At 39.4% G+C, this 23,878-nt stretch overlaps 1 protein-coding gene across 1 annotated transcript in view; it reads left to right on the top strand.

The window, feature by feature from the left end:
- The window catches only part of LOC100554736 (complement C4), a 91,974-nt gene that overhangs the window by 49,256 nt on the left and 18,840 nt on the right, over nucleotides 1-23,878 (top strand). Inside the window, exons 19-33 of the mRNA XM_003218071.4 lie at nucleotides 1,623-1,693; nucleotides 3,194-3,333; nucleotides 4,771-4,980; nucleotides 6,150-6,201; nucleotides 6,718-6,807; nucleotides 8,560-8,763; nucleotides 10,166-10,241; nucleotides 10,529-10,685; nucleotides 14,029-14,160; nucleotides 15,625-15,796; nucleotides 18,137-18,351; nucleotides 18,710-18,868; nucleotides 20,293-20,352; nucleotides 21,095-21,188; nucleotides 23,258-23,429. Of these exons, the coding sequence (XP_003218119.3) occupies nucleotides 1,623-1,693; nucleotides 3,194-3,333; nucleotides 4,771-4,980; nucleotides 6,150-6,201; nucleotides 6,718-6,807; nucleotides 8,560-8,763; nucleotides 10,166-10,241; nucleotides 10,529-10,685; nucleotides 14,029-14,160; nucleotides 15,625-15,796; nucleotides 18,137-18,351; nucleotides 18,710-18,868; nucleotides 20,293-20,352; nucleotides 21,095-21,188; nucleotides 23,258-23,429 (2,004 nt within the window). The remainder of the gene's footprint in view (nucleotides 1-1,622; nucleotides 1,694-3,193; nucleotides 3,334-4,770; nucleotides 4,981-6,149; nucleotides 6,202-6,717; nucleotides 6,808-8,559; nucleotides 8,764-10,165; nucleotides 10,242-10,528; nucleotides 10,686-14,028; nucleotides 14,161-15,624; nucleotides 15,797-18,136; nucleotides 18,352-18,709; nucleotides 18,869-20,292; nucleotides 20,353-21,094; nucleotides 21,189-23,257; nucleotides 23,430-23,878) is intronic.

Raw genomic sequence — 23,878 nt, 5'->3', positions numbered from 1 at the left:
ACGGCTCCCAAAGTGACCCATTTAAGGTGGAATCAGGTGTCAAGCAGGGATGTGTTATTGCCCCCACCTTATGATACTTCACCTTGTTGATGGGAAGCTTCCCACCGGAGTGGAAATCATCTATCGGACAGATGGCAAGCTATTTAACCTCAGCAGACTGAAAGCCAAAACCAAGGTCACCACAACATCTGTTATAGAACTCCAATATGCTGATGACAACGTAGTCTGTGTGCATTCAGAAGAAGACCTACAAGCCACTCTAAACACCTTCGCAGAAGCATACGAGAAGCTCGGCCTCTCACTGAACATCGAGAAAACCAAAGTGCTCTTCCAACAGGCACCAGCTAATCCCTCTGCAATGCCAGGAATACAGCTTAATGGTGTAACATTAGAAAACGTTGACCATTTCCGCTACCTTGGCAGCCACCTCTCCACAAAAGTCAACATCAACATTGAAATACAACACCGCCTGAGCTCTGCGAGTGCAGAATTTTTCCGAATGAAGCAGAGAGTGTTTGATGACCTGGACATCCGTAGAGAGACCAAGGTGCTTGTTTATAAAGCCATTGTCCTCCCAACCCTGCTCTACGCCTGCGAAACGTGGACTGTCTACAGACGTCACACCAAACTCCTGGAGCGTTTCCATCAGCGTTGCCTCAGGAAAATCCTGCAAATCTCTTGGGAAGACAGGCGGACAAATGTCAGCATGCTGGAAGAAGCAAAGACCACCAGCATTGAAGCGATGCTCCTACGCCATCAACTCCGCTGGACTGGCCACGTTGTCCGAATGCCCTATCATCGTCTCCCAAAGCAGTTGCTCTACTCCGAAATCAAGAATGGGAAATGTAATGTTGGTGGGCAGGAAAAGAGATTTAGAGATGGGCTCAAAGCCAACCTTAAAAACTGTGGCATAGACACTGAGAACTGGGAAGCCCTGGCCCTTGAGCGCTCTAATTGGAGGTCAGCTGTGACCAGCAGTGCTGCGGAGTTCGAAGAGGCACGAACGGAGGGCCTAAGGGTGAAACGTGCCAAGAGGAAGGAGCGTCAAGCTAACCCCGACCGGGACCGCCATCCACCTGGAAACCGATGTCTTCACTGTGGGAGAACATGCGGGTCAAGAATCGGTCTCTTCAGCCACCTAAGAACCCACCCCCAAGATGGAAGACAATCGTCCTCGAGCTACGAGGGATCGCCTAAGTAGGTAAGTAAGAGAAGATTTTTGCTAGGACTCTCTAGACATGGGCCATAGAGTCACACTGGAGGACCTAGAGATATCTGGGGAGAGTGTATTAATCAAATCAGTAAATAATCAAATTATTATTATTAATCAAATCCACAAAAGTTAAACCCACAAATGTGGATTGCCAACTGTACTATTTTACAAGTCTACAAATCCCAGGATTCATTAGAATCAAGCCTTGACAATTAAAGTGGTATGGAACTGATGGAACTGTGCAGTGCATCTCCATTTTAAGCTAAAATTTGGTTACCATGCCCTTGAATAGGGGTGGATGGAGACAACATTTGGTTTTCTCTCCCAATTGTTTTTTTAAAAAATGTTGGTGTGGTTCTATCTAATCTCTTTATTGCCTTCTCTGGATAATAATGTTCTCTATCTACAGGGAACAATTAACTCTCCCTGATTCCATCACTACCTGGGAGATACAGGCAGTCAGCATGTCTTCTGAAACAGGTAAGAAACAGGTAGTTGCTATATTTCTCCATGTCTAGGAACCAAATCAGCAGAACCCTTTTAAAATTATCCTAATCTAGATAACCACCTCTTAGGTGGAATACCTCTGGTGTCCTACAATCCCATTCATATCTGTTAATTGACCATGTGGGCTGGGGATTATTTATTTATTTATTTATTTATTTATTTATTTATTTCTGGTGTTTCTACCCCGCCATTCTCCCCCAGGGGACTCAGGGAGGCTTACAAGTTGGCAACACAAATGCCATCACATCAACAATACAATAGGCATTAAAAACTAAAAACATTTAAAACATCATAAAAACCAATATACAATAATAAACATTACCATGCACCGAGGTAATGTCCTTAATGGGAATTGGGATCCATACATTGCCAGGGGAAAAAGGTTCTCCAACCTTTGTTATGTTTTCTGCTTGGCACCAGAGATGATATTCACCACATTTGTGGAAGATGATTGTTGCATTGTATATGTGTGTGTGTGTGTGTGTGTGGTACGCCTATGTCCTTTACCATCTGCAAGCAAAGACCTATCCAGCAGGCTTATCCAGCCAATTTTTAACTATGAATTTTCAATGTATATGTTTTAAAAATCTTTCTACAGTGTGTTTTAATGGTACAGTAGAGTCTCGCTTATCCAACATAAATGGGCTGGCAGAATGTTGGATAAGTGAAAATATTGGATAATAAGGAGGGATTAAGGAAAAGCCTATTAAACGTCAAATTACGTTATGATTTTACAAATTAAGCACCATGTTTTACAACAAATCAACAGAAAAAGCAGTTCAGTAGACGGTAACATTATGTAGTAATTACTGTATTTACTAATCTAGCACCAAAACATCACAATGTATTGAAAACATTGACTATAAAAACATTGACTACTAACAAATTGACTACAAATAAAGGTAGAATTGCATAAAATGAATTTACAGTAACAACATTGTCGAAAATTAAATCCATAAAACATTCAGTCCTTGCTGCCTAGAGAAAGAGCTGTGGATCCGGGCGGGAGGCAAACTGTGTTGGATAATCCAAAACATTGGATAAGCGAATGTTGGATAAGTGAGACTCTACTGTATTTCCATCAGAAAGTTTTGCTTCAAGGACTGCAGCTACACCCTAGAACCAATGCAGATTGATCCCACTTTAAATGCCTGGGAGTTATAGTTCTACCAGGCTTTTTACCTTCACTACCAAGAGTACTGGAGCCTTGCCAAACTACAAACTCTAATATTCCAAAGCAAAGTGTATCAAACTGCATTAGTCCTACAGTGTAGATGCACTCACTCGTTGTGTTGCTTTTTTATTGTTGTATCGATTTCCGTATTTTACTAATATATTTTTTTCATTTGAATGTTCTTATTAGTTGTTATTATTAAAGCACTAAAGCATGTGAGAGAGCTCTTGCTAACTGTCCCGATATTCTCACTCTCCCGTCCCCTTGCACTAATTATTGTTTTGTTCTCAAACTCTCAGGAATCTGTATCTCAGAACCCCTTCAGATTAGAGTCTTCCAGAATTTCCACATCTCTCTAAGGCTTCCGTACTCGGTGAAACGGTTTGAGCAGATAGAGCTTCGCCCAGTTCTGTACAACTACAACTCTCAGCAAGTCAATGTAAGTAGAAACTACATTACTGTTTATCCCGTTTGGCTGTCCTTTTCTTGCCTGAATCTTCAGGGAAACTGTTTAAGAGCACTTTGCTTCAAGAGCAAGCATGGACCAACTTTGGCCCTCCAGGTCCACTGTAAATCATAGTTTTTATGATTTATAATATTATTTTAGTGTTTATTAAACACCATGAAACAGCAAGTCTGCAAAAAGTGAACTGCAAAGTAGTGAGGGAACACTGTTCAGGATCAGAGATTCCACCTGAACGTTAGAAAGAACTTCCTAACCTGAGAGCTGTTCAGCAGTGGACCTCTCTGCCCCGGACAGTGGTGGAGGCTCCTTCTTTGGAGGCTTTTAAGCAGAGGCTGGATGGCCATCTGTCGGGGGTGCTTTGAATGTGATTTTCCTGTTTCTTTGGAATGGGTTAAATTGGATGGTCCGTGAGATCTCTTCTAACTCTATGATTCTATGTCACTGGCACTTTAATGTTTGAAATTTAGTTGGGATACTGTGAGTTTTCCGAGCGGTATGGCCATGTTCCAAAAGCATTCTCTCCTGATGTTTCACCCACATCTATGGCAGGCATCCTCAGAGGTTGTGAGGTCTGTTGGAAACTAGGGAAATGGAGCTTATATATCTGAATAATCAGGAGGATTAATGAAGTAAAAAAAAGAAAAATATAACGAATTAGAAAAAAGAAGATGGTATTAAGATGGTATAGAACTTCAGAACAATATGGTAAAAGGGAAAAATTCAAAGTGTTGGCATTGTAATAAAGAAAAAGATACTTATTCACATATGTGGTGGGAGTGTTCTGAATTTTAAAAAATTCTAGCAAATGATACAAAGAAAAATTCAGAAGATAATAGATAAAAATTCAAATCAATAATAATTTGCTACTGTGGAGAGTGTTGGATTACCTGATTATAAAAATCAACTGCCAGGAATTATTTCCTGTAACAATATGAGCAGCACACGTGGTGATTTTTAGAGGATGGAGAGACAAATGGAAATGGACGTTAAGTAATTGGAATGATTATATGTACGAGCAATATATATATCTGTGAATGTCCAGGGTGGGAAAAAGAACTTTTGTCTGTTTGAGACAGGTGTAAATGTTGCAATTGGCAACCTTGATTAGCCTTTAATGGCCTTGCAGCTTCAAAGGCTGGCTGCTTCCTGCCTTGGGGAATCCTTTGTTGGAAGGTGTTACCTGGCCATGGTTGTTTCCTGTCTGGAATTCCTCTGTTTTCTGAGTGTTGTTCTTTATTTACTTTATCTACGCTTAGCTTAAGTGGCTGGGGGGGGGGGGAAGAAAGGGCCTGAGGCAGGTAGGAATTGTAGGAGTTGAAGTCCAAAACACCTGGAGGGCCAAAGTTTGCCCATGCCTGATCTAGTCTTACTGCTCCCTTTCTTTCTCCCTGCTTTTCTCCCTCTGTTTAGGCCTTGGTTTATCTGGAGCCGGCCGAGGGCATCTGCTCTCCAGCCACGGTGGGCCCCGAGCGGAAGCAGCGAGTGGTGGTTCCTGGGAACTCGGCCGTCCCCGTGCCCTTCGTCTTGGTGCCCATGGGAGCGAGCGATATCCCCATCACTGTGGTCGCCCTCGGTGGCTTTGGAGCAGGAGACAAAGTTTCCAAGAAACTACGGGTTGAGGTAAGAGTCTTTTCCCCAGCAGCCCTTCCCTTAAGCGCAATATAGTGGCTGGTATGTCACCTGAGTGGGAACTTCAATCAATATTGAAACTTATTGCATGACTTGAAACTAAGCATTTTCTCTCAGTGGATTGTTGTGAAGATAAAGTGGAAGGAAAAGGGTCATATCTACCACTCTGAGCTAATTTATTTATTATTTATTTATTTACAGCATTTATATTCCGCCCTTCTCATCCCGAAGGGGACTCAGGGCGGATCACATAACACATATAGGCAAACATTCAATGCCTTTAACATAGAACAAAGACAAGACAAACATAGGCTCCGAACGGGCCTCGAGCTCATGACCTCCTGGTCAGAGTGATTCATTGCAGCTGGTTGCAACTGGCTGCTCTCCAGCCTGCGCCACAGCATTGGAATGAATGTGTAAATAAATTTAGAGGGAGCTCATCTGCACTCTCCCCGGGTGGGATTCAAACCTGGCAGCTTTCAGATCAGCAACCCAACCTTCAAGTCACAAGGCTTTAATCCACTATGCCACCGGGGGGGCTCCTCTTATGTCTAATGGCATTGAATGTTTGCCATGTACAGTAGAGTCACTTATCCAACATAAACGGGCCGGCAGAACGTTGGATAAGCGAATATGTTGGATAATAAGGAGGGATTAAGGAAAAGCCTATTAAACATTTATTATTTATTTATTTCTCACATTTATATCCCCCCCTTCTCACCCGAAGGGACTCAGGGCGGCTTACAACAGTGGCAACAATTAGATGCCCATACAAACCAATATGAAACAACACATAAAACAGTTAAAACTATACATCAAATAGTTTTAATACATAAAATTAAACATCAAATTAGGTTATGATTTTACAAATTAAAACATCATGTTATACAACCAATTCGACAGAAAAAGTAGTTCAATACGCAGTGATGCTATGTAGTAATTACTGTATTTACGAATTTAGCACCAAAATATCACGATGTATTGAAAACATTGACTACAAAAATGCGTTGGATAATCCAGAATGTTGGATAAGCGAGTGTTGGATAAGTGAGACTCTACTGTATATGTGCATTGTGATCCTCCCTGAATCCCCTTCGGGGTGAGAAAGGCAGAATATAAATATTGTAAATAAATAAAAAATATTTCTTGTCCATTCACAGAGAGAGGGAGCTGTCCAACTGGAAGAATATACCATTGCCCTGGACAACCAAGGTAGGAGAAAATGAAGGTAGAAGTGAAAATAATGAAAAATAGGGAGTAAGCAAAAATTAAGAGAATTCCAAATGGTGGGGGATATAGTGCAAGCCTTTAATGTTTGAATGTTCAGTTGTCCCTCCATATTTATTGATTCTTCAACCATGAATTCAACCATCAACGGTTTGGGAGAAAATCTCAAAAATGCAAACCTTGATTTTACCATTTTATTTATTGGAGACTATTTTAATATGTCTATGTATAATCTACAGATCTGAGAAACTATAGAAGGTCCAAATCTCATCGGATACCAGTTGTCCACTATATCACACACATAGTAGCCCAGTCTTTCAAATGTTTCCTGTACAGCATTTTGTTTATCTGAACCAGAGCATGAAGTTTACAAGTCTGGATAGGTGCTCAATAGGTTTTGTTTTAATTCATAGTTCTTAAGTTCTTTGGAAGGATTTGCTGGGGGTTCTTTGGAGTAACAAGAAGCAAAGCATTCACAGTCTTTTTCTCTGCTTGGTACAGACAGACGCTCCGAATCTGTGGAGATTTCAGGCGACATGCCCTCCAATGCCATTCCTGATGGAGACTTCAAGATGAGTGTTCTCTTGACAGGTGGGGTTTGAGAACCTGAGACTTGAATTGTAACCTTGCCTAAACTTTTGAGGTTCTATCTCTCAAGGACTGTTTCTGGTAGAGGTTACAGTATGTTTCAGATAGCCCCATTCTAATCATTTTCACTTGGCATTTGGCTTTCAGGAGAATACAGGTTTGAATTTATCAGTTGCATTTATATCTCCATTTTCACCCACTGAGTTCATAGTATTTTTCCTCCCCATTTTATGATCACAATGACCTTGTGAGATAGACGCAACCAAAACTGAGGAACCACCACAAGTTCATTCAGTTAACATATATACCATATCTCATTGCATGATAGTTGCACTCCCCTCTTTTCCCTTTAAAAGGCGGGGGGGGGGGGGGGGTTCAGGTCAGGAGCGACTTCAGAAACTGCAAGTTGCTTCTAGTGTGAGAGAATTAGCCATCTGCAAGAAGGTTGCCCAGGAGACGCCCAGATGTTTTACCATCCTCTCATGTCCCCACATGGGGAGCTGGAGTTGACAGAGGGAGGCCTATGGGGCCTCTCCTGGCTAGCAGCCAAGTGAGATCCTGTTTTCAGGCAAGCAAGAGCTAGGAGGCCTCCCAAAACCAGGACCCCAAATACCAAAACCACAAAAAAGTGGGTGTGACTATTATGTGATAAAATACGGTACTCATGTACAGTATAAATGTTTTGAAATTGATAAAAAAATCCCACAGAACCAGGAATCAACAGCTTGAGCTTGAAATCACCATTATTCTTCCACATTTGTATGTTTGATTTTTGTAGATTTATTCATCATGAAATTGATTAAAATGTTCTCTCTAGGAATATCTAGATCCACTTTCTGTGGTCATATTGGAGGAAATGGAGGTTTCTAGAGAGAACATCTCTCTAGGAATCTCTGGGTTCTCAAATGTGTTTTAATGGTCAGCTTCCAGTGGAAGTAAACCATAGAATCATGCTGAAAGACCTAGAAATTTCCAGAGAAGTGTTCTCTCAGATAAAAAATTAGCAATTTCTTTATTCACCGTTTTTCACTTTCATGAGGGTACTGTGCCCCTAATCCGAGCAAATGTGGGGTGATAACTGTAATCTCTCTCTCTCTCTCTCTCTCTCTATCTATCTATCTATCTATCTATCTATCTATCTATCTATCTATATATATAAAATGTAATGTGCGCTTTCCCCATGGACTAAACAACAAAACCACTGGATCAGATCACACCAAATTTGGCCACAGAAGACAAGGTCATCCAATCTATGTCTTTCAATAATGAAAACCTAGAAAAATAGTCCAAATTACAGAGGATGAGGAAGAGCCTTTTCCCCCCTAACTGCCAGTCAGAAAGGTAGGCCCTGCTGCCTTTAGGCACTGCTCCCTTGATGTCCTAGCAACTCCCTCAGCCAAAATGGTGCCCAGGGCACAGACAGAGGGAAGGAAGCCTTTGATTCAATAAGAATTCTGCTTCCTAATAATATTTTCCTTCTGTGTCCAAATTTCTAGCATTTTAATGGTGAGGCATTGACAGTTGCTCACATCGAGAACTCTTCTATTTGCTGAGTTTGCATTCCATGTTTCCCTTTTTCTTTCCCTAACCACTGTTTCAACTAAAGTTTTAAGTTACTGTAGTGCTAGAATGCAATTATTAAAATTTATTTCGGGGGAAAGAATTGTTCTCTTTCCTCACCTAGAATTGTGCTCCTAATTTGCCCCGTCTCCAGCTCTGTGCTGCACACCGATCCATTCTTTCATTTCCTCCCAGGATCGGTGCCAACTGACACCTTGCAAAGTTCTCTGACCCCAGAAGGCCTGACGTCTCTGCTGCGAGTTCCACGAGGATGTGGAGAACAAACAATGGTCTTGTTAGCCCCTGGAGTCTATGCAATGCACTACCTGGACAAGACGGAGCAATGGCTGCACCTGAAAGCAGACAGCAAGGAAAAGGCACTGGAAAACCTCCGCATAGGTAAGGATCCTATACACTAAGATGTGCATAAAAAAGAGATCCATTGTTGTATATAAAAGCAAGCAGCCTCGAATAGTTTTAATTCTGAGAAAAGGATTGTGGCAGATTTTGAGAAACAGTATTCTTTGAACTACTACTTGAAGGTGGACAAGTCTGTGAATTGTAGTCTCCAATTCTCCCCCAGGCCCTGAACTGGCAGACACTTTTAACTATGGACTTTATTGCAAGGAGGGGGCAAACAGACACAGTATTGCACAGTTTTGTTGCTAGTCTGCCACCAATGTGCTGGGATATACCTAGTGCAATGAGAAATTTAGAAAATAGTTTTAAGGTCTTAAAAAGAAAAAGAAAAGTAACACTACCCACCTGGAAATACAGCTTCATACAGCTAAGTGCTGTGAAATGTTGCCCATCACAATGATAGTAGTAAAGGTAAAGGTTTCCCCTGACGTTAAGTCCAGTCAAGACCGACTCTGGGGGTTGGTACGTTGCTATTATTCTGTAACACAGGAACACTGCAAGATAGTACCTTGCATGTTACCGTGTGTCATAATGTCCCAATTAACTATGACCCATATTATCTAATGTTGTATCTTAGGTAACCTTACCAAATTAAGCGAATTGCTGACAGGTCTGTAGGGCCCGTGCCTGTGACTTCTAGTGCAATAATGATTTCTCAATGCAATAATGAACAATGCAAATGACAACTGGAATGGCTCCAGAGATTTGCCTTGGGTTGTGTGATTTTTAAATAATGGTTTTAAGATTGATATGTTTTAATTATGTGATTTTAAAGTAATAGTTGTTTTTCTATATTATGTATGTTTGGCACCAAATTGTGTCTGTTGCGAGCCATCCTGAGTCCCCTTCAGGATGAGAAGGGCGGGATATAAATGAAGTAAATAATAATAATAAATCATTACAAATCCTGTTCAACACCCATCTCTGGAATAGGGATTCTTGTCCAGCAGTCCTTGCATATCTTTTAAGGTGTTTTAACAACCAGATGCAAAAAGTGTTTTGTTTTGTTTTTAAATTACTTGTCTGTCACTTTGAATCTTTCCTCTTGCTTTTAAATTTTCACATCACAGCAAATTTTGAGATGGAAAAGTCTTTACAAGTATTCGTTGTAGTGTGCTTGTTACAGTATGTGGAAGAAATGAATTACTAATGCAATAAAATTAAGTTGTGTACAATTTTTATTTCTTCTTGAATGCATATCCATGGTGAAGACACCCACAATTTGATCAGCTGAGATGCATTTATGCTTTGGCTATAGCATGTATTTCGCTCCATGCAACCAACAGTATTGATATAGAAAGTTTGCAGACAAGTGCAAAAAAATCACAATTGCACTGGGAGAGTTTCTCTCCAATATTTAAATATTTATATTGCATCATAGGCTATGAGCGAATGTTCATCTTCCGGAAGAAGGATGGCTCGTATGGAGCTTGGCCGGACGATCCCAGCGGTACATGGTAAGAGCCAGCACTGGAAAATGAATCCTTTTGGGAGCCACAGAAATACCTTATCACAACTCCCATCAGCTCTGGTCATGATGTCTAATGATGAGGAATACAGGAGTTGTAGTCCAGCATCTGGTGGAGGGACACATACAATGACATGGAGGGGCAGATTTGACACATGTGAGGGCCTTGAATGTGACACATATAATTTTTAGGGCAAATGGAGAGTTCTGACAATGTCTAAATACCATAACCATCCCTGATCCATCCCTCATCCCTTCCTTTCTTGCTCATTTTAGGCTGACAGCCTTTGTGGTCAAGGTTTTATCACTGAGCCGTGACTACCAGGGTGTGGATGAAGTGAAGCTCCTTGAGTCGGTGCAATGGCTCCTGGGAAAACAAAAGTCCGACGGCTCCTTCCAAGATCCCCATCCTGTCTATCACCGAGAGATGCAGGTGAGCTCTTATAGCCCAAACACTGTCTGTCTTCATTTGTTACTTTGCATCAATATGAACAGCTTAGAAAGCTACTTTTAAAAAGCAACGTGTTACACGGTGTTTATCATTTTATATAAAGGATGCCTCTTTACTACACCATTCTATAGAATGGGACTTGAGCATCCATGGATTTCATTATTCACAAGGTGCCTTTGAAATCAAACCCCAGCAGATATCAAGGACCACCATAAAATCTAAGCTCAGAATTACTATAAAACATGCATGGGCAAATTTCGGTCCTCCAGGTATTTTGGACTTCAACTCCCACAATTCCTAACAGCCTACCGGCATTTTTCCTGTCTGGATAAGTTGTAAGATTGACATTTAACTATAGAAGTTATTTTTTAAACCAAAAAAAGTAGTTTTTTAAAAGTTTCATTACATAGTTAATGCAAAGAATACAAATCTTGTCTCATTTTGTTTGGACTCAAGAATAAATCATTGCAGAGATTTTCTCCAGCATTTATATCCCACCCTTCTCACACGAAGGGACTCAGGATTTTCTCCCTGCTACATAAGAAAATGATAAGCTTCCTTTGTATTTCTGAATTTCATAGGCGGGAATTTGTCTATGCAAAAATGCACGTGTTTTTTGTGTGCAGAAAATGTTTTGAGGACATAAAAATGCTATTTCACACAAAATAAATGTTTTCCTTTATCAAAACAGTGCTTTTTTATGCAAATGGCTGGTCCCTCCAAAAGCATGTTTTCTGCACAGCATTTACACAATTTACATAAATTTATACAATTTGTGCAGATTCATGCAGCTCAAATATTTATTTATTAACGACATATATATCCCGCCCTTCTCACCTCAAAGGGGACTCGGGCGGCTTACATGGGTAGCATTATTTCATGCCTGAACAACAACAACATTTTAAAGCAATTAAGCAACAATTTAACACAACATTAAAACAATATATGTAAGCATTAGATGACTATTGTACATAGATCTAAAGCCAGATAATCAGATAATCATATTCATCAATCTAAAGCCATATATATACTAATATCTGCACCGAAAACATATTTTCTATTACCAGAAACAAGTGTATTTTGGAACGTATTTTGGATTTCTGTAAACATAATTGTTGTTATGGAATTTTTTTTCCTGAAAACATGTCTGCACAGAGAAATCACTTATAATTATATGCAAACGAAATTTCACCAATGAAGTCCCAAAGTACAAAGAATCTCATTATTATTTCCTTTTTCCTTAGTGAAGTCCCTTACGTATGAATATGTATAATCTGAATATTAAATACAACAAATCAGAGTTACTGATTTCTAGAATTTTTGTGGGCAATATGTAACAGTGTATTTTTCACCTTACAACCTCTCAAGTACAGTAGAGTTTCACTTATCCAACACTCGCTTATCCAACGTTCTGGATTATCCAACGCATTTTTGTAGTCAATGTTTTCAATACATCATGATATTTTGGTGCTAAATTCGTAAATACAGTAATTACTACATAGCATTACTGTGTATTGAACTACTTTTTCTGTCAAATTTGTTGTATAACATGGTGTTTTGGTGCTTAATTTGTAAAATCATAACCTAATTTGATGTTTAATAGGGTTTTCCTTAATCTCTCCTTATTATCCAACATATTCACTTATCCAACGTTCTGCCGGCCCGTTTATGTTGGATAAGCGAGACTCTACTGTATTGCTTTGGAAGTTTTTTTTTTAAAAAAAAATGCTTATTTTTATTGGGCTTAAATGCCATCTGTGTTACATTTTAAGGATATTTTCCCTCATTTGAGCAGATCTGAATCAGCATCCTGCTGAAGACAGTATTTTAAACTTTTCAAAGACAGTTCCCAAGCAATTTTTGTTCTTATCAGTTTATGAGATATGTCTTCTAAGATGTGTTTAAATATCCCAAGCTCTGTCAGGGTCATATGGCCATAGGGACTGTGCTTACTCTATTGGCAAATAATAATATTTGCAGGGTTGTTGAGTGTTTTTCAGGTTGACTGGCCATGTTCCAGAAGTATTCTCTCCTGACGTTTCGCCCACATCTATAGCAGACATCCTCAGAGGATGCCTGCCATAGATGTGGGTGAAACGTCAGGAGAGAATACTTCTGAAACATGGCCATACAGCCCGGAAAACACACAACAACCCTGTGATCCCAGTCATGAAAGCCCTCGATAACACAATAATATTTGCAATTCAAAATGAAAAAAATGGAAAAAATAAACACCAATAGCTGGTAATAGCTATCTGATACATTGGCCTATCTATATACATTATATTTGCATGTAAGATGCATTTAAAATTATGCCATTTTCTATTTGAAAACAAACATTAAAATGTATATATATTCATGACTATTATTCGCATTTCCACTCAGTATATCTTTAAAATCACAAATTACAAATGATGCTGTAGTCTGCCCCCCACCTATATGGGTTTTACTTTTGTGGATTTGATTCATGAGTTCAATTAATAAATTCTCTCAATGAATCTCTAAGACTTCCAGCATGATAGAAACTGACTCTAGAGATGTACTGGAAGACCTAGAGATTTCTAGAAAGAATGCTTCTCTAAGTATTTGTAGGTCCTTCAGCGTGATTCAGTGTTTTGCTGGAGGACCTAGGGATTCCTAGAAGTGTATTCTCTCATATAAAACAATAGTATTTTATTCTCAGTTTTTTCACTTTTGCAGGGGTCCTGTGCCCCTATCCCTGGTAAATGTGGGGAGATGATTGCATTTCAAATCTGTGCGTAGGGATGCCACATCCTCTGACTGTCTCTATTTGGCATAGACTCTCTGAATTAATTCTCCGTCATTCCACTTTTTCATGGCATTTAAAATGTCTTAGTTTCTCTCTCTTCCACTCCTCTGCTTTGTCTCAGGCTTATTCCCATTAGTGCAAATGGAAAAAGTAGTTTGTACTCACTTAACTATTGGGGGAAAGGAAAGGAAGGTGGTGAATTACGTCCTTCCCTGTAGAACAGAGGTTCTCAACCTGTGCATCCCCAGATGTTTTGGCCTTCAACTCCCAGCTGGTAAACTGACTGGGATTTACGGGAGTTGTAGGCCAAAACATCTGAGGATGCACAGGTTGAGAACCACTGCTGTAGACTGAGACAAAGGCAAATTTCTGGAGCTTATCCTCTTACTCCTTTTTGCTGTCTTGACTTTCATATGTTCCAGATTTCATCAGTAAAAACATTAGAGGATATGCAAAACCCTCAGCTTTTATTTTCACTAAATCCATTGGAACAGAACACCCAAGTTCATCTTAATTTCCAACTCCTTGCCCTGAACGTTCTTGTTTTTCTCTCAGGGAGGTGTTGGCGGACTTCACGGGGGAATTTCCCTTACTGCATTCGTTGCCATTGCACTTAAGCAGGCCTTGGCTGTGTATGAAGGGAAACCCATGCTTGATGCAGCCCTGAAAACCCAGCTGAACCAAGTGGTAAGTATGAAGAGTCTGGGAAATGAGCAGCCCACTGGCATTCAACACATAGACTTCCAGGAGTAAACATTATATATTTGTGCAAATTTGTGGATTTAACTTCTGCAGATTTGATTATTCGCAGACTTGATTAATGTGATCTCTCTAGGAAACCTTAGGTTTTCCAGTTCATCCTTATGGCCAACTTCTGTCAGAGATTTAGCACTCTTCGTTGGGGGGTTGTGCTCCTAGCCCCAGGAAATGTTGAGGGCTAGTTGTATTAGAAATGGAACACAGCATGTTGAGAAGATCTATTTTTTTTCTTTTTAAAAAAATGCAAGTTAGAACAAATTGTAGTTAGTATTGGGAAACATACTAGAGATGTTAAAGCAGCCCTCTTCTAGATGTTGTCCATAGAGTTGTGCTAGAAGATCTAGAGTTTTGTAAAGAGGTGCTTCTTCCATTAAAAAAGAAACAGCTTCAAAGTTTGGGAACTGTTGGATGTTGTAGATGTTAATAAACAGAAGCTTTACCACGGCTTCTGAACCAAAGTTTACCCTCCAGTGTAATAACGTGCCACTCAGGTTTGTGAAATAAGTAACAGTAACTTTACTTCAGTTCAATAGCTTAAACAGAGCAACAATATATACAGTAGTCTCTCTAGCTTCTTACAGTGAACAGAGGGAATAAACAGTTCTTTTAAAACAGGCTTTAAATATGCCTCATTACCTCAAAATGATCAGGTTTCAGAGAATCAGCAGCCATTAATTCCCTAGCTGTTACCTCTTTGCTCTCTGAGGTAAAAGTGCCTGCTCAAACTGTTTCTCTCAGCAGCAAGCCAGAGACAGTAGCCAATCAGAATGTTGGCTCCTGGCACGCTTAGCCAATCAGCTGCTGACACATATCTTTCCAGTCAACCCATTACATCATGGCACCTTTTACAAATCCCCACAGGAACTACTGGTCTAGAACTTGAAAGTAAAAAGTGAGTGCAATATGCTGTACATTCTCCACCTCTGGACAGACAACACAATCTCTGTTAGGCGTTCGCTGACAAATCCCTGTCTTAAATCAAACTAGTATTCCTTATTCCATAGCCATCTGTCATCCAGCAATCAAACCACTATGCTAGTTTCTTTGCATGGCTCCCCAAACACTACAGGATACTTCCAAAAACCTTAGACCTAATGTAATTTTTCCATGTTAATGAAGTTTACTGAGAATTGATAAAATATGTCTGTTTTCTTTATTTCATTCCCATGACTATCCAAAACCCTATCCACCTATCAGAAAAAAATAGGCAGAAAGCAGAAGAGGATCACTGAAAGTGAGGTACACCATGTGGCCTGGGAGAAAAATTGTCCCTGCCCTTGCATGGTTTTAGTATAGTTAGAAAGATAGCAGTAACCTCATTGGCAAGGTAGAAAAAGACATGAGTTTGGGTCTCCCGATAACCAGCTCTTGTTCCATCTCCTTCTCTTTCAGAACTTAAGCCTGGCTCAAGCCACCTCCTACCTTGCCACCTCGCTGAACGATCAATCGCTGGGCCCTTACCCTGTTGCCATCGCCAGCTATGCCCTTGCGCTTGCTTCTGATGACCAGTCGGCCATTACTACTGCGGGTGTCCTCTTGATGGAACGTGCTACTGAAGATCAAAGTACGCCATCCTTTTAAAACACTATTTACAATGTCTGCTTCAGGGGTTACAAATCTTGTTGAGCTACTGGTACAAGCTCAGGGTTTCATATGCCCATTTCCTACTTGAGGAATTGAAGGTAGAATTGCCTGTATGGTACAATGAGGTGCATGTGATGTAGGACTCATCTACACAGACATTATAACTCAGACTCACCCTATGTCCTGATTGTCCCAATGACATTATTCTAGTTTAGCCTCGTATTAGAAAATGATGAAGGACTCTATTCAAACTCTAGAGTATCTCCTACCACTTTTTTTAAAGCTAAAGTGTCCATATTTATATAAAAAAGAAAAATAAATAAATCTGAACAAATGGCGATATAAAAATGCAAAAGTACTTGGCAAAGAAGCACACCAAAACACAAAAGCAAAAAGCATTAGCACTGGCATTAAACACTTCGCTAGGTTAGAAGCAGCTGACATTGGTAATGCTCTAACAAAGAACTGCCAAAAACTGTTAAATTTAAACTAAACAATCATTGTTGATCCAGTACGACAGTTGGAAAATAAAATAATAATAGTAGTAGTAGTAGTAGTAGTAGTAATACTAATAGTCAGGATTTCCAAGAAGTATGTCATCATTTGGTTAACAGAGAGATATAGAAGAACAATATAATGTGCATTTATGATAAGTCTATATTTCATTAAGGCTAGTAATAAATCATGTTCTTACTCCTAGAATAGTATATTTTTGCTTTTTAGTACATTAAGAATACTTTTTAATGTATTTCCTTAGATGGTAGAATATAAATGCCTGCATTTCAGGCAGAATTATCCTATGGTCTGTTGTATCACTTTTTATTTTAGGAATGTTCTTTTATTAAATAAAATAAAGCATACTAAATTATAATATGCAGGCAGTGAGTCAGAGCATTTCTACAAATATATAGACTAGGATGTCTTAATGAAAATACCAGTGTTGAGTCCATCCTGTTCTAATTATACTATCTATTGTTCCAGAGGTCATCCATTAAACAGTCTAGCTCTCTGCTTTTCCAGTAAAGCACTCCAGTAAGATAACCCAGAGATCTCCATGCTTATTCAGATATTCCCAGGAATATAACAATTTCTCCATAAATATGCTCAGTTAGTTTTCTATTTAGCACAAGGTCCAGAATCCCTTGAAATACACCTGAATTATCTGCTTATTTTCACTGTTTCACAACCTGTTCACAAGCCACCAGCAATTGTGAACTCTAGTTCTTTTTTTCTTCATAATGACTTCTTTTTTTTTACAGAAGGAAGTTAAATGAGTGGTGAAAATTAAAATTTATAATAGTCAAATTTGAAACCCCCACGTTGAAATAGTCTTTCCTTCTAAAAACCTTTTGAAGGGCTCCCAGTTTTTCCTAAGGGTATCCCCTACCACTTTGAGGCAATGTGAACATCAGGATTGTGTCTGATGTGGATATGGGAAACTATGACACTCCACGTATTGTCATATTTTACGTCTCATCAGCCACTGAATCCAGTGGCTGATAATGAAGGGAGTTGTAGCCTGGGAATATCAGGAAAGCCACTGATTCTGTGTCTCCCACCATGTGACACCCCCCCCCCCCCATGATCTCTCCTTCTCAGGTTTACAGAAAAAGGGTAATTCCAACTCCTCTATTCCTGTGGTCCAGATCTCAATTGGATACAACTACAGCTGATAGATAGATAGACAGTGGCTTTATGTATTTTACCTCATGTTTAATCTGCAGCATCTGTCTATTTTTATTACTGTATATTGCTTCTGTTTTGAACTGTTTACTTTATTGTTTTATTGATTTTCATAGTTATTGCACTGAGTAGTCTGCCAGCCCCAGAGGAGTGGAATATTGTGTGTGTGTGTGTATAGTAAAGGTAAAGGTTTTCCCCCTGACATTAAGCGTAGTCGTGTCCAACTTTGGGGGTTGGTGCTCATCTCCATTTCTAAGCCGAAGAGCCAGTGTTGTCTGCAGACACCTACAAGGTAATGTGGCTGGCATGACTGCATGGAGCACTGTTACCTTCTCACCTGAGCAGTACCTATTGATCTACTCACATTTGCATGTTTTTGAACTGCTGTGTTGGCAGAAGCTGGGGCTAGCAGCAGAAGCTCACCCCACTCCCTGGATTTGAACCACCAACCTTTCAATCAGCAAGTTCAGCAGCTCAGAGATTTAATCTGCTGCGCCATCCGGGGGGGTGGGGCTCATATATATATATGTGCGTGCGCACGCACACACACACACACACACACACACACACACATATGTGTGTGTATATATATACTTACCTCTTGCCATTTTTCCCTTGCCATTGGTGCCTCCTTCAGACAAAACCATAATGTTCTGGGCAGTGGAAGAGAAGGACCGCTTGCAAGGAGAAATAAACTCCCGCCGAGTCCCAGCTGCTTCAGCCATCACAGTGGAAGCCACAGCCTATGCCCTCCTCTACTTGGTGAAGCGGAAAGATGATCCAAGGGCCAGCAAAGTGGCTCGGTGGCTGACGGAGCAGAGGAACTATGGCGGAGGCTTCAGATCAACTCAGGTATCCTCTGATATTATTCCAAATGTACCTTTGTAAATGTACCTTTTTACCTTTGTAAAAGCGGCAGTGAAATGCCAAGAGCCAGTGCAGTGTAGTGGTTTGAGCATTGCAAAGCTATTCTGGAAACCAGGGTTCAGTCTTCTAGAGGGTAAAAAAAATCTCAGTTGGGGAAAAGATGAGATAAAAATAAAGTGATGAATGGATGAGGACTGTTATGATGATCAATCACATTTCAAACCTTACCATTTAGCAACGCCATAATCCCTCTTGTGCAACTGCAGAAAAGAGGCAAGAACAACCTCTGTTTCCACTTTGAGTTGGCTGGATGCCTGACTTCAACACCATCTTCCATTTTCAGGATACTGTGGTAGCACTGGAAGCCTTGTCTTGTTACTGGATCAGCACCTTCAAAGAGGATGATAATGAACTGAAGGTGACCCTCAACATCCCAGGCAGACGTTTGCCGATATTTCTTTCATTTGGAAGGTCCGATGATCCAGTCCAGGAAGAACTGCAGGTATATATGTCCATGTTATATTTTCCTTCTTGGTGGTTTTCCACCCATTTGGTTGTTTTGGTTAGTTAAGCTACTTTCTCCTTGGCTGTTTTGGGATACTAGGCAGACATGATTAAGATGTGGGTTGTGTAATATTTATCTGAAACATGTTTATACTGGGAAAAGGGAGGAGGAGGAGGACCTGAGATAGTACCTCTAGAAATCTCTAGGTCCTCCAATGCATCTCTGTGGTCAACTGAATTATATGGTCAGTGTAGACTCATATAATGCAATTCAGTGCAGTTAAACTGCATTATATGAGTTTACACTGACCATATAATGGAGTTCCAGACTCTAGGTCAGTGGTTCTCAACCTGTGGGTCCCAAGATGTTTTGGCCTTCAACGCCAAGAAATCCCAATAGCTGGTAAACTGACTGGGATTTCTGGGAGTTGTAGGTCAAAACACTTGGGGACCCACATGTTGAGAACCACTGCTCTAGGTCCTCCAGCACAACTCTGTGATCAACTGCTGATAGAAGGACCTAGAGATGCTTAGAAAGATACTAATCTAATCTGCAAATAATCGCATCCACAAAAAGTTGACTGTATAGGTTACCTGAAGTTGTGGAACTTGGATCCGCTGGCATAATACTCACGTATTTCCTGCCCAAACCCTTATAAAAATGTCTTAAAATACCATTTCAAAAAATTTCAAATAGATCTGAACTCAGTACACCAACAAAGTAACCTCTTCTATTTATTGCATTAGACCAGTAAAGTAACATTGTTCCTACTCATTTGGCTTTGATACACTCTCAGTATGCTGAAACTAATTTATTTGTTACTGTGCTCCTTGTAACTTGTTACTTCCAAAACCTACAGCATTGATATCAAGTCTCTTCATCTCAAAAAATTGTCCCCAAGACAAAAATAAAAAAGACAACATAACATTGGAGGAGCACCACCTATTGGTTGGAGAAGTTGCTACTATTATCATTAAATGCTAAAAAATACTATTTTGTCAACGGCATTGTTCTCAATCTCCAACATAAATAAAGGGCAGTGGGCATCTCTCCCAATATGTAGTTATCTAGATATGTTGGTCTACAATTCACAACATTCTTGTCCAAATTAAATAGTTCAACATGTCTTGTGGGCACCAGGTGAGGAAAGGTTGGCACAGGAGAAATTTTGAGTAGGTACTTTTTATTTTATTCTCTTTCTAAATCCAGCCAATTACTTTCATCTCAGTCTCCATATCGTAGTTCTGCTTCTACTCTAAGGTCTAATAGATGTTTTTGGTCTACAACTCCTACCAGTTTTGACTAAATGGCTAATGTAAATGCCAGCATATCTAGAAAGTGTATGTTTAGGAAGGGCTGCCATAGTGATATTAAAGTTTTAGTTAGATGAGTCGCTCACTTTCACCTTTTCCTTCTATTAGTTTTCCTTGGGAACCAACATCAATGTAAAGGTGGAAGGGAAAGGAAAGGGGACTTTAACTGTGAGTATCTTCATTTTGTTTTTTTGTTATAAGTTATTGTTTTCCCCCTCTCTTGTGTATTTGTATAAACTCAGAGTGGTACAATATATTTCTTCTATGTTTAAAGTTCAGCTTGTGTGTTCCATAGGTCTCCTAAAATAGTTCTCCCCCTGAATTTTGTGACTTACACAAAAACAGGTACCAGGGAAAGGAAAGGTCTAAATGCATTTGGCTACTGTGTGCACTGTTAATGTTGGAAAGCTCCGACTACCTGGCCAAGCCACACCACACTTGCCCTTTGTACCATTGATGGACGCTCTGAATGTGTAGCTAATCCTTTCCTTCCCCAATTCCTTTTTCTAAAAACTGAAAAAAATAGAAAACTTTTTGGTCCCAAGCACTTCAGAAAAGGAAGACACACCCTATATTTGTGGTTTGCATTAACTTGCAGAAGGTGATAAAATGGGTGGGAATTGCATGGTTCACTGATGAAATTATGTGCATCCCTATGTCTCCACTGGCTGTGTAAAAACCAGGCCAGGGTATTTGCCTGGTCACAGATAACTATGACTTTAAAATGCCTTGGATATACCTTGCAGAGTTCTATTCTTCAACAGAGGAGTGGCCAGGGGACTCAGGAGGTTTACAGTAATTAGGTATTGTGTTGGTTGTGGGAGTTTTGAGAATGGAAATTTTAAAATGTGACCTTTGCAAACGCTGTCACCAAGCCGTGCTCTGGTCTTCTATCTCCTGTTCCTTGCAGGTCCTCAAGCAATTTAACATCTTAACTATGCAGAACACTTCATGCCAAACCCTCGGGTTGGAAGTGACCCTGAGCGGGTCTGTTCAGCGTCAACGTAAGTCAAAGGGGGCAGTAGATACCTCTCGGACACTTGGTATTGTTCTTCCCTACAATGAGGCTGGAGATCATAGGGATTATAATTTAATATTTCTTGACTCTTCAAAGTTGGTGAAAGTTACTTTTTATTAGGTATAACAGATTTAACATTTAACAAAAAAAACAAGAAATTATTTACATATTTTACAATGGCAGCTAGAATAGAATATGCAAAAAAATGGGAAAATTAAAGAAACACCCAGAATGGAAGATTGGATTATAAAAATTATGGATATTATGAATATGGATATTTTAACATACCATCTAAAAACTTATGAAGTCACTTCAATTAATAAAATGGATTGGACATGTTTGAAAGACTATATAAACTCAGACAATAGCAAAATGTTCGTTTGATTAAATATACATTGATAAGAGAGGACTATGTAAAGGAGAAAAATTATACAGAGATCTATCCCAAGAGGAAGAGATTGGAAGTCAACAACTACCCTTGTTTATTTCATTGCTCTCATTTTTTATCTTTTCCCTCACACCCTTTCTTTTTCCTCCCCCCCCCCCTTTTTTTTGGTATAACCAGTTTTATATAAAGAAGGAAAAAAGAACTGCACTCCCCCCTCCTTTTTCTTGTTTTATTCTTTTTTTTTCTTTTTTTTTGGTGCTATCTTCTTTTGCTCTTATTTCCACTATTCTATAACTGAATTGTTCCACCACTTTCATTGTAAAAAGAAAGACAGCACTTACTATTTTTCTTTTTTCTCTTTCTCTTTCTTAATTATTTTATCCTCAATAAAATGAATAGTTGCATTCATACATGAGCCTCAGTTATCTTCTTTCTTATGCCTGTCTTCCTCCCTCCCTTCCTCCTTCCATCCTTCTCTAACATCTAGGAAGGATTTTCAAGCTTCCCTTTCTCCCCCCTAATCATAGTTTGTCATGTTATTGAACCGTGTTTGATATCAACTATGGTGAGTTTGAAGTAAGACAAACCATGCTTTCTGAAGTTGTCTTGTTGCCTTGCCATAAACATAGTTTTGAGATTTGGACAAGTATGTGATTTTTAAAAAGTGGAAACAAAAGTGGAGGTGGATGGAAAAAGTCACAGCTGACAGTTTCACATGACATATAATTATAGATTTCCTCTTGGATAGGTTTAAAAAGAAACCGAATAAATTCATGGAGGTTAAGGATATCAATGGCTACTAGTCAAGATGGCTCCATTATCAGATGTAGTACAGCATGACCCTTATATCTGCAGGTTTACATCCCTGGACATTAAGAGTGAAATCTATTAAAATGAAAGACCTCTGCTCCAAATATATCATATAATCTTTTCGAAAACATAACCTTTTTGGAGATCATAACTTTTTAGAACAACATGACCTTTCAGAGAAGAGCCAAAACCCTTTAGAGTAGAATCTTCTTTTGTAGTATACAACCAGATATAATTATGCAAAGCAATGGTTTCAGTTATCTCTGATCTGTTAGGAAAACAGAGATTTTGCCAGTGTGTAAAAAACAGCAGTGCTTCAAAAGTGTTTTTCAGTGCCCAAAATATATATATGCTCCGATAAAACAACTTGTTTTATATCATGGACTCAAGAGACAAAAATGAATTAGACTTTGATTTAAAAAATAACATATTTGGTTTACTCATAATCTTCATGTGTTCAGCAGACACAGGTACAAACGTATCAATCCAGTTTCAGATATGATTGAGATAATTTTCTATGCCATCCAGCCAGGGCATCTCTCTTACAAAACAAAAACAAAAAACAAAAAACCAGCAAGCAAATGTGTGAAAGTGTGTGGTCTGAGCAGACCCTGTGGTCTGCAGCCCCTCCTACAACTTCTCAGGAACCATAAAGTAAAGGAAGCTGCATACTAGAACATACATACAAAACAATAAGCAACTGGATCATAGATGAACAGATTACTGTTTATCCCATTTGTTTACTGTTTATCCCATACTGTTAATCCTATTTATAGTTTATGACTTAATATGTGAACAAAACATTGGACAAGATGGGCCTTTGGTCTAACCCAACATGGTTCTCATATTCTTAACAGCTGATGCTTATGATTACTATTATGAATATGAAGATGAGGCTGAAACATCATCACAGCCTGCTGACCAGCCATTATCGCCCATTGAGTTGTTTGATGCCCGCCGCCGCCGGAAGAGACAGGCCAAAGAGCCTGGACAGCCACAACGGGATGTCACCTACAATGTCTGCTTCTGGTAAATTAGAGGGGAGCATTATTCTACTTTGAGGGTAAAAACTTTGTAATTGTAATCATTTCATGCCAGTGGTGACACTTAGTTTAAACTTTAAACAAGGTATATCAAGTTTGGGGAATAGAGCTTAGTTGTTTGGAAAGATTTTAAATGTTTTGACTAAAACTGAGGCAGAGTGATAACCCACTGACATGGAAGGGATTGTATCATAACTAAGGCTTTCTCTAATATTGTTTTATAATTCGAGATGGGAAACTGTGGTGGATAAGGAACCTGATTTCTGTCCCTAGGAGCCTAAGAGACTGCTCAGACTGCTAAACAAAAGTGCAAAATAAAACTGGAAGTTGCCAAAATCAATTTCCAATATATTTTTAAAAAATATGTGTTTAAAAAGTAAACATCGAGAGCCCCTTACCAATACTTGAAAAGTGAATTGATAACCCTGGAAACTT

This window comes from Anolis carolinensis, chromosome 2 (assembly GCF_035594765.1).
Source record: "Anolis carolinensis isolate JA03-04 chromosome 2, rAnoCar3.1.pri, whole genome shotgun sequence".
Classification (NCBI taxonomy): Eukaryota; Metazoa; Chordata; class Lepidosauria; order Squamata; family Dactyloidae; genus Anolis; species Anolis carolinensis.
This window is presented reverse-complemented; position numbering and strand designations above follow the sequence as displayed.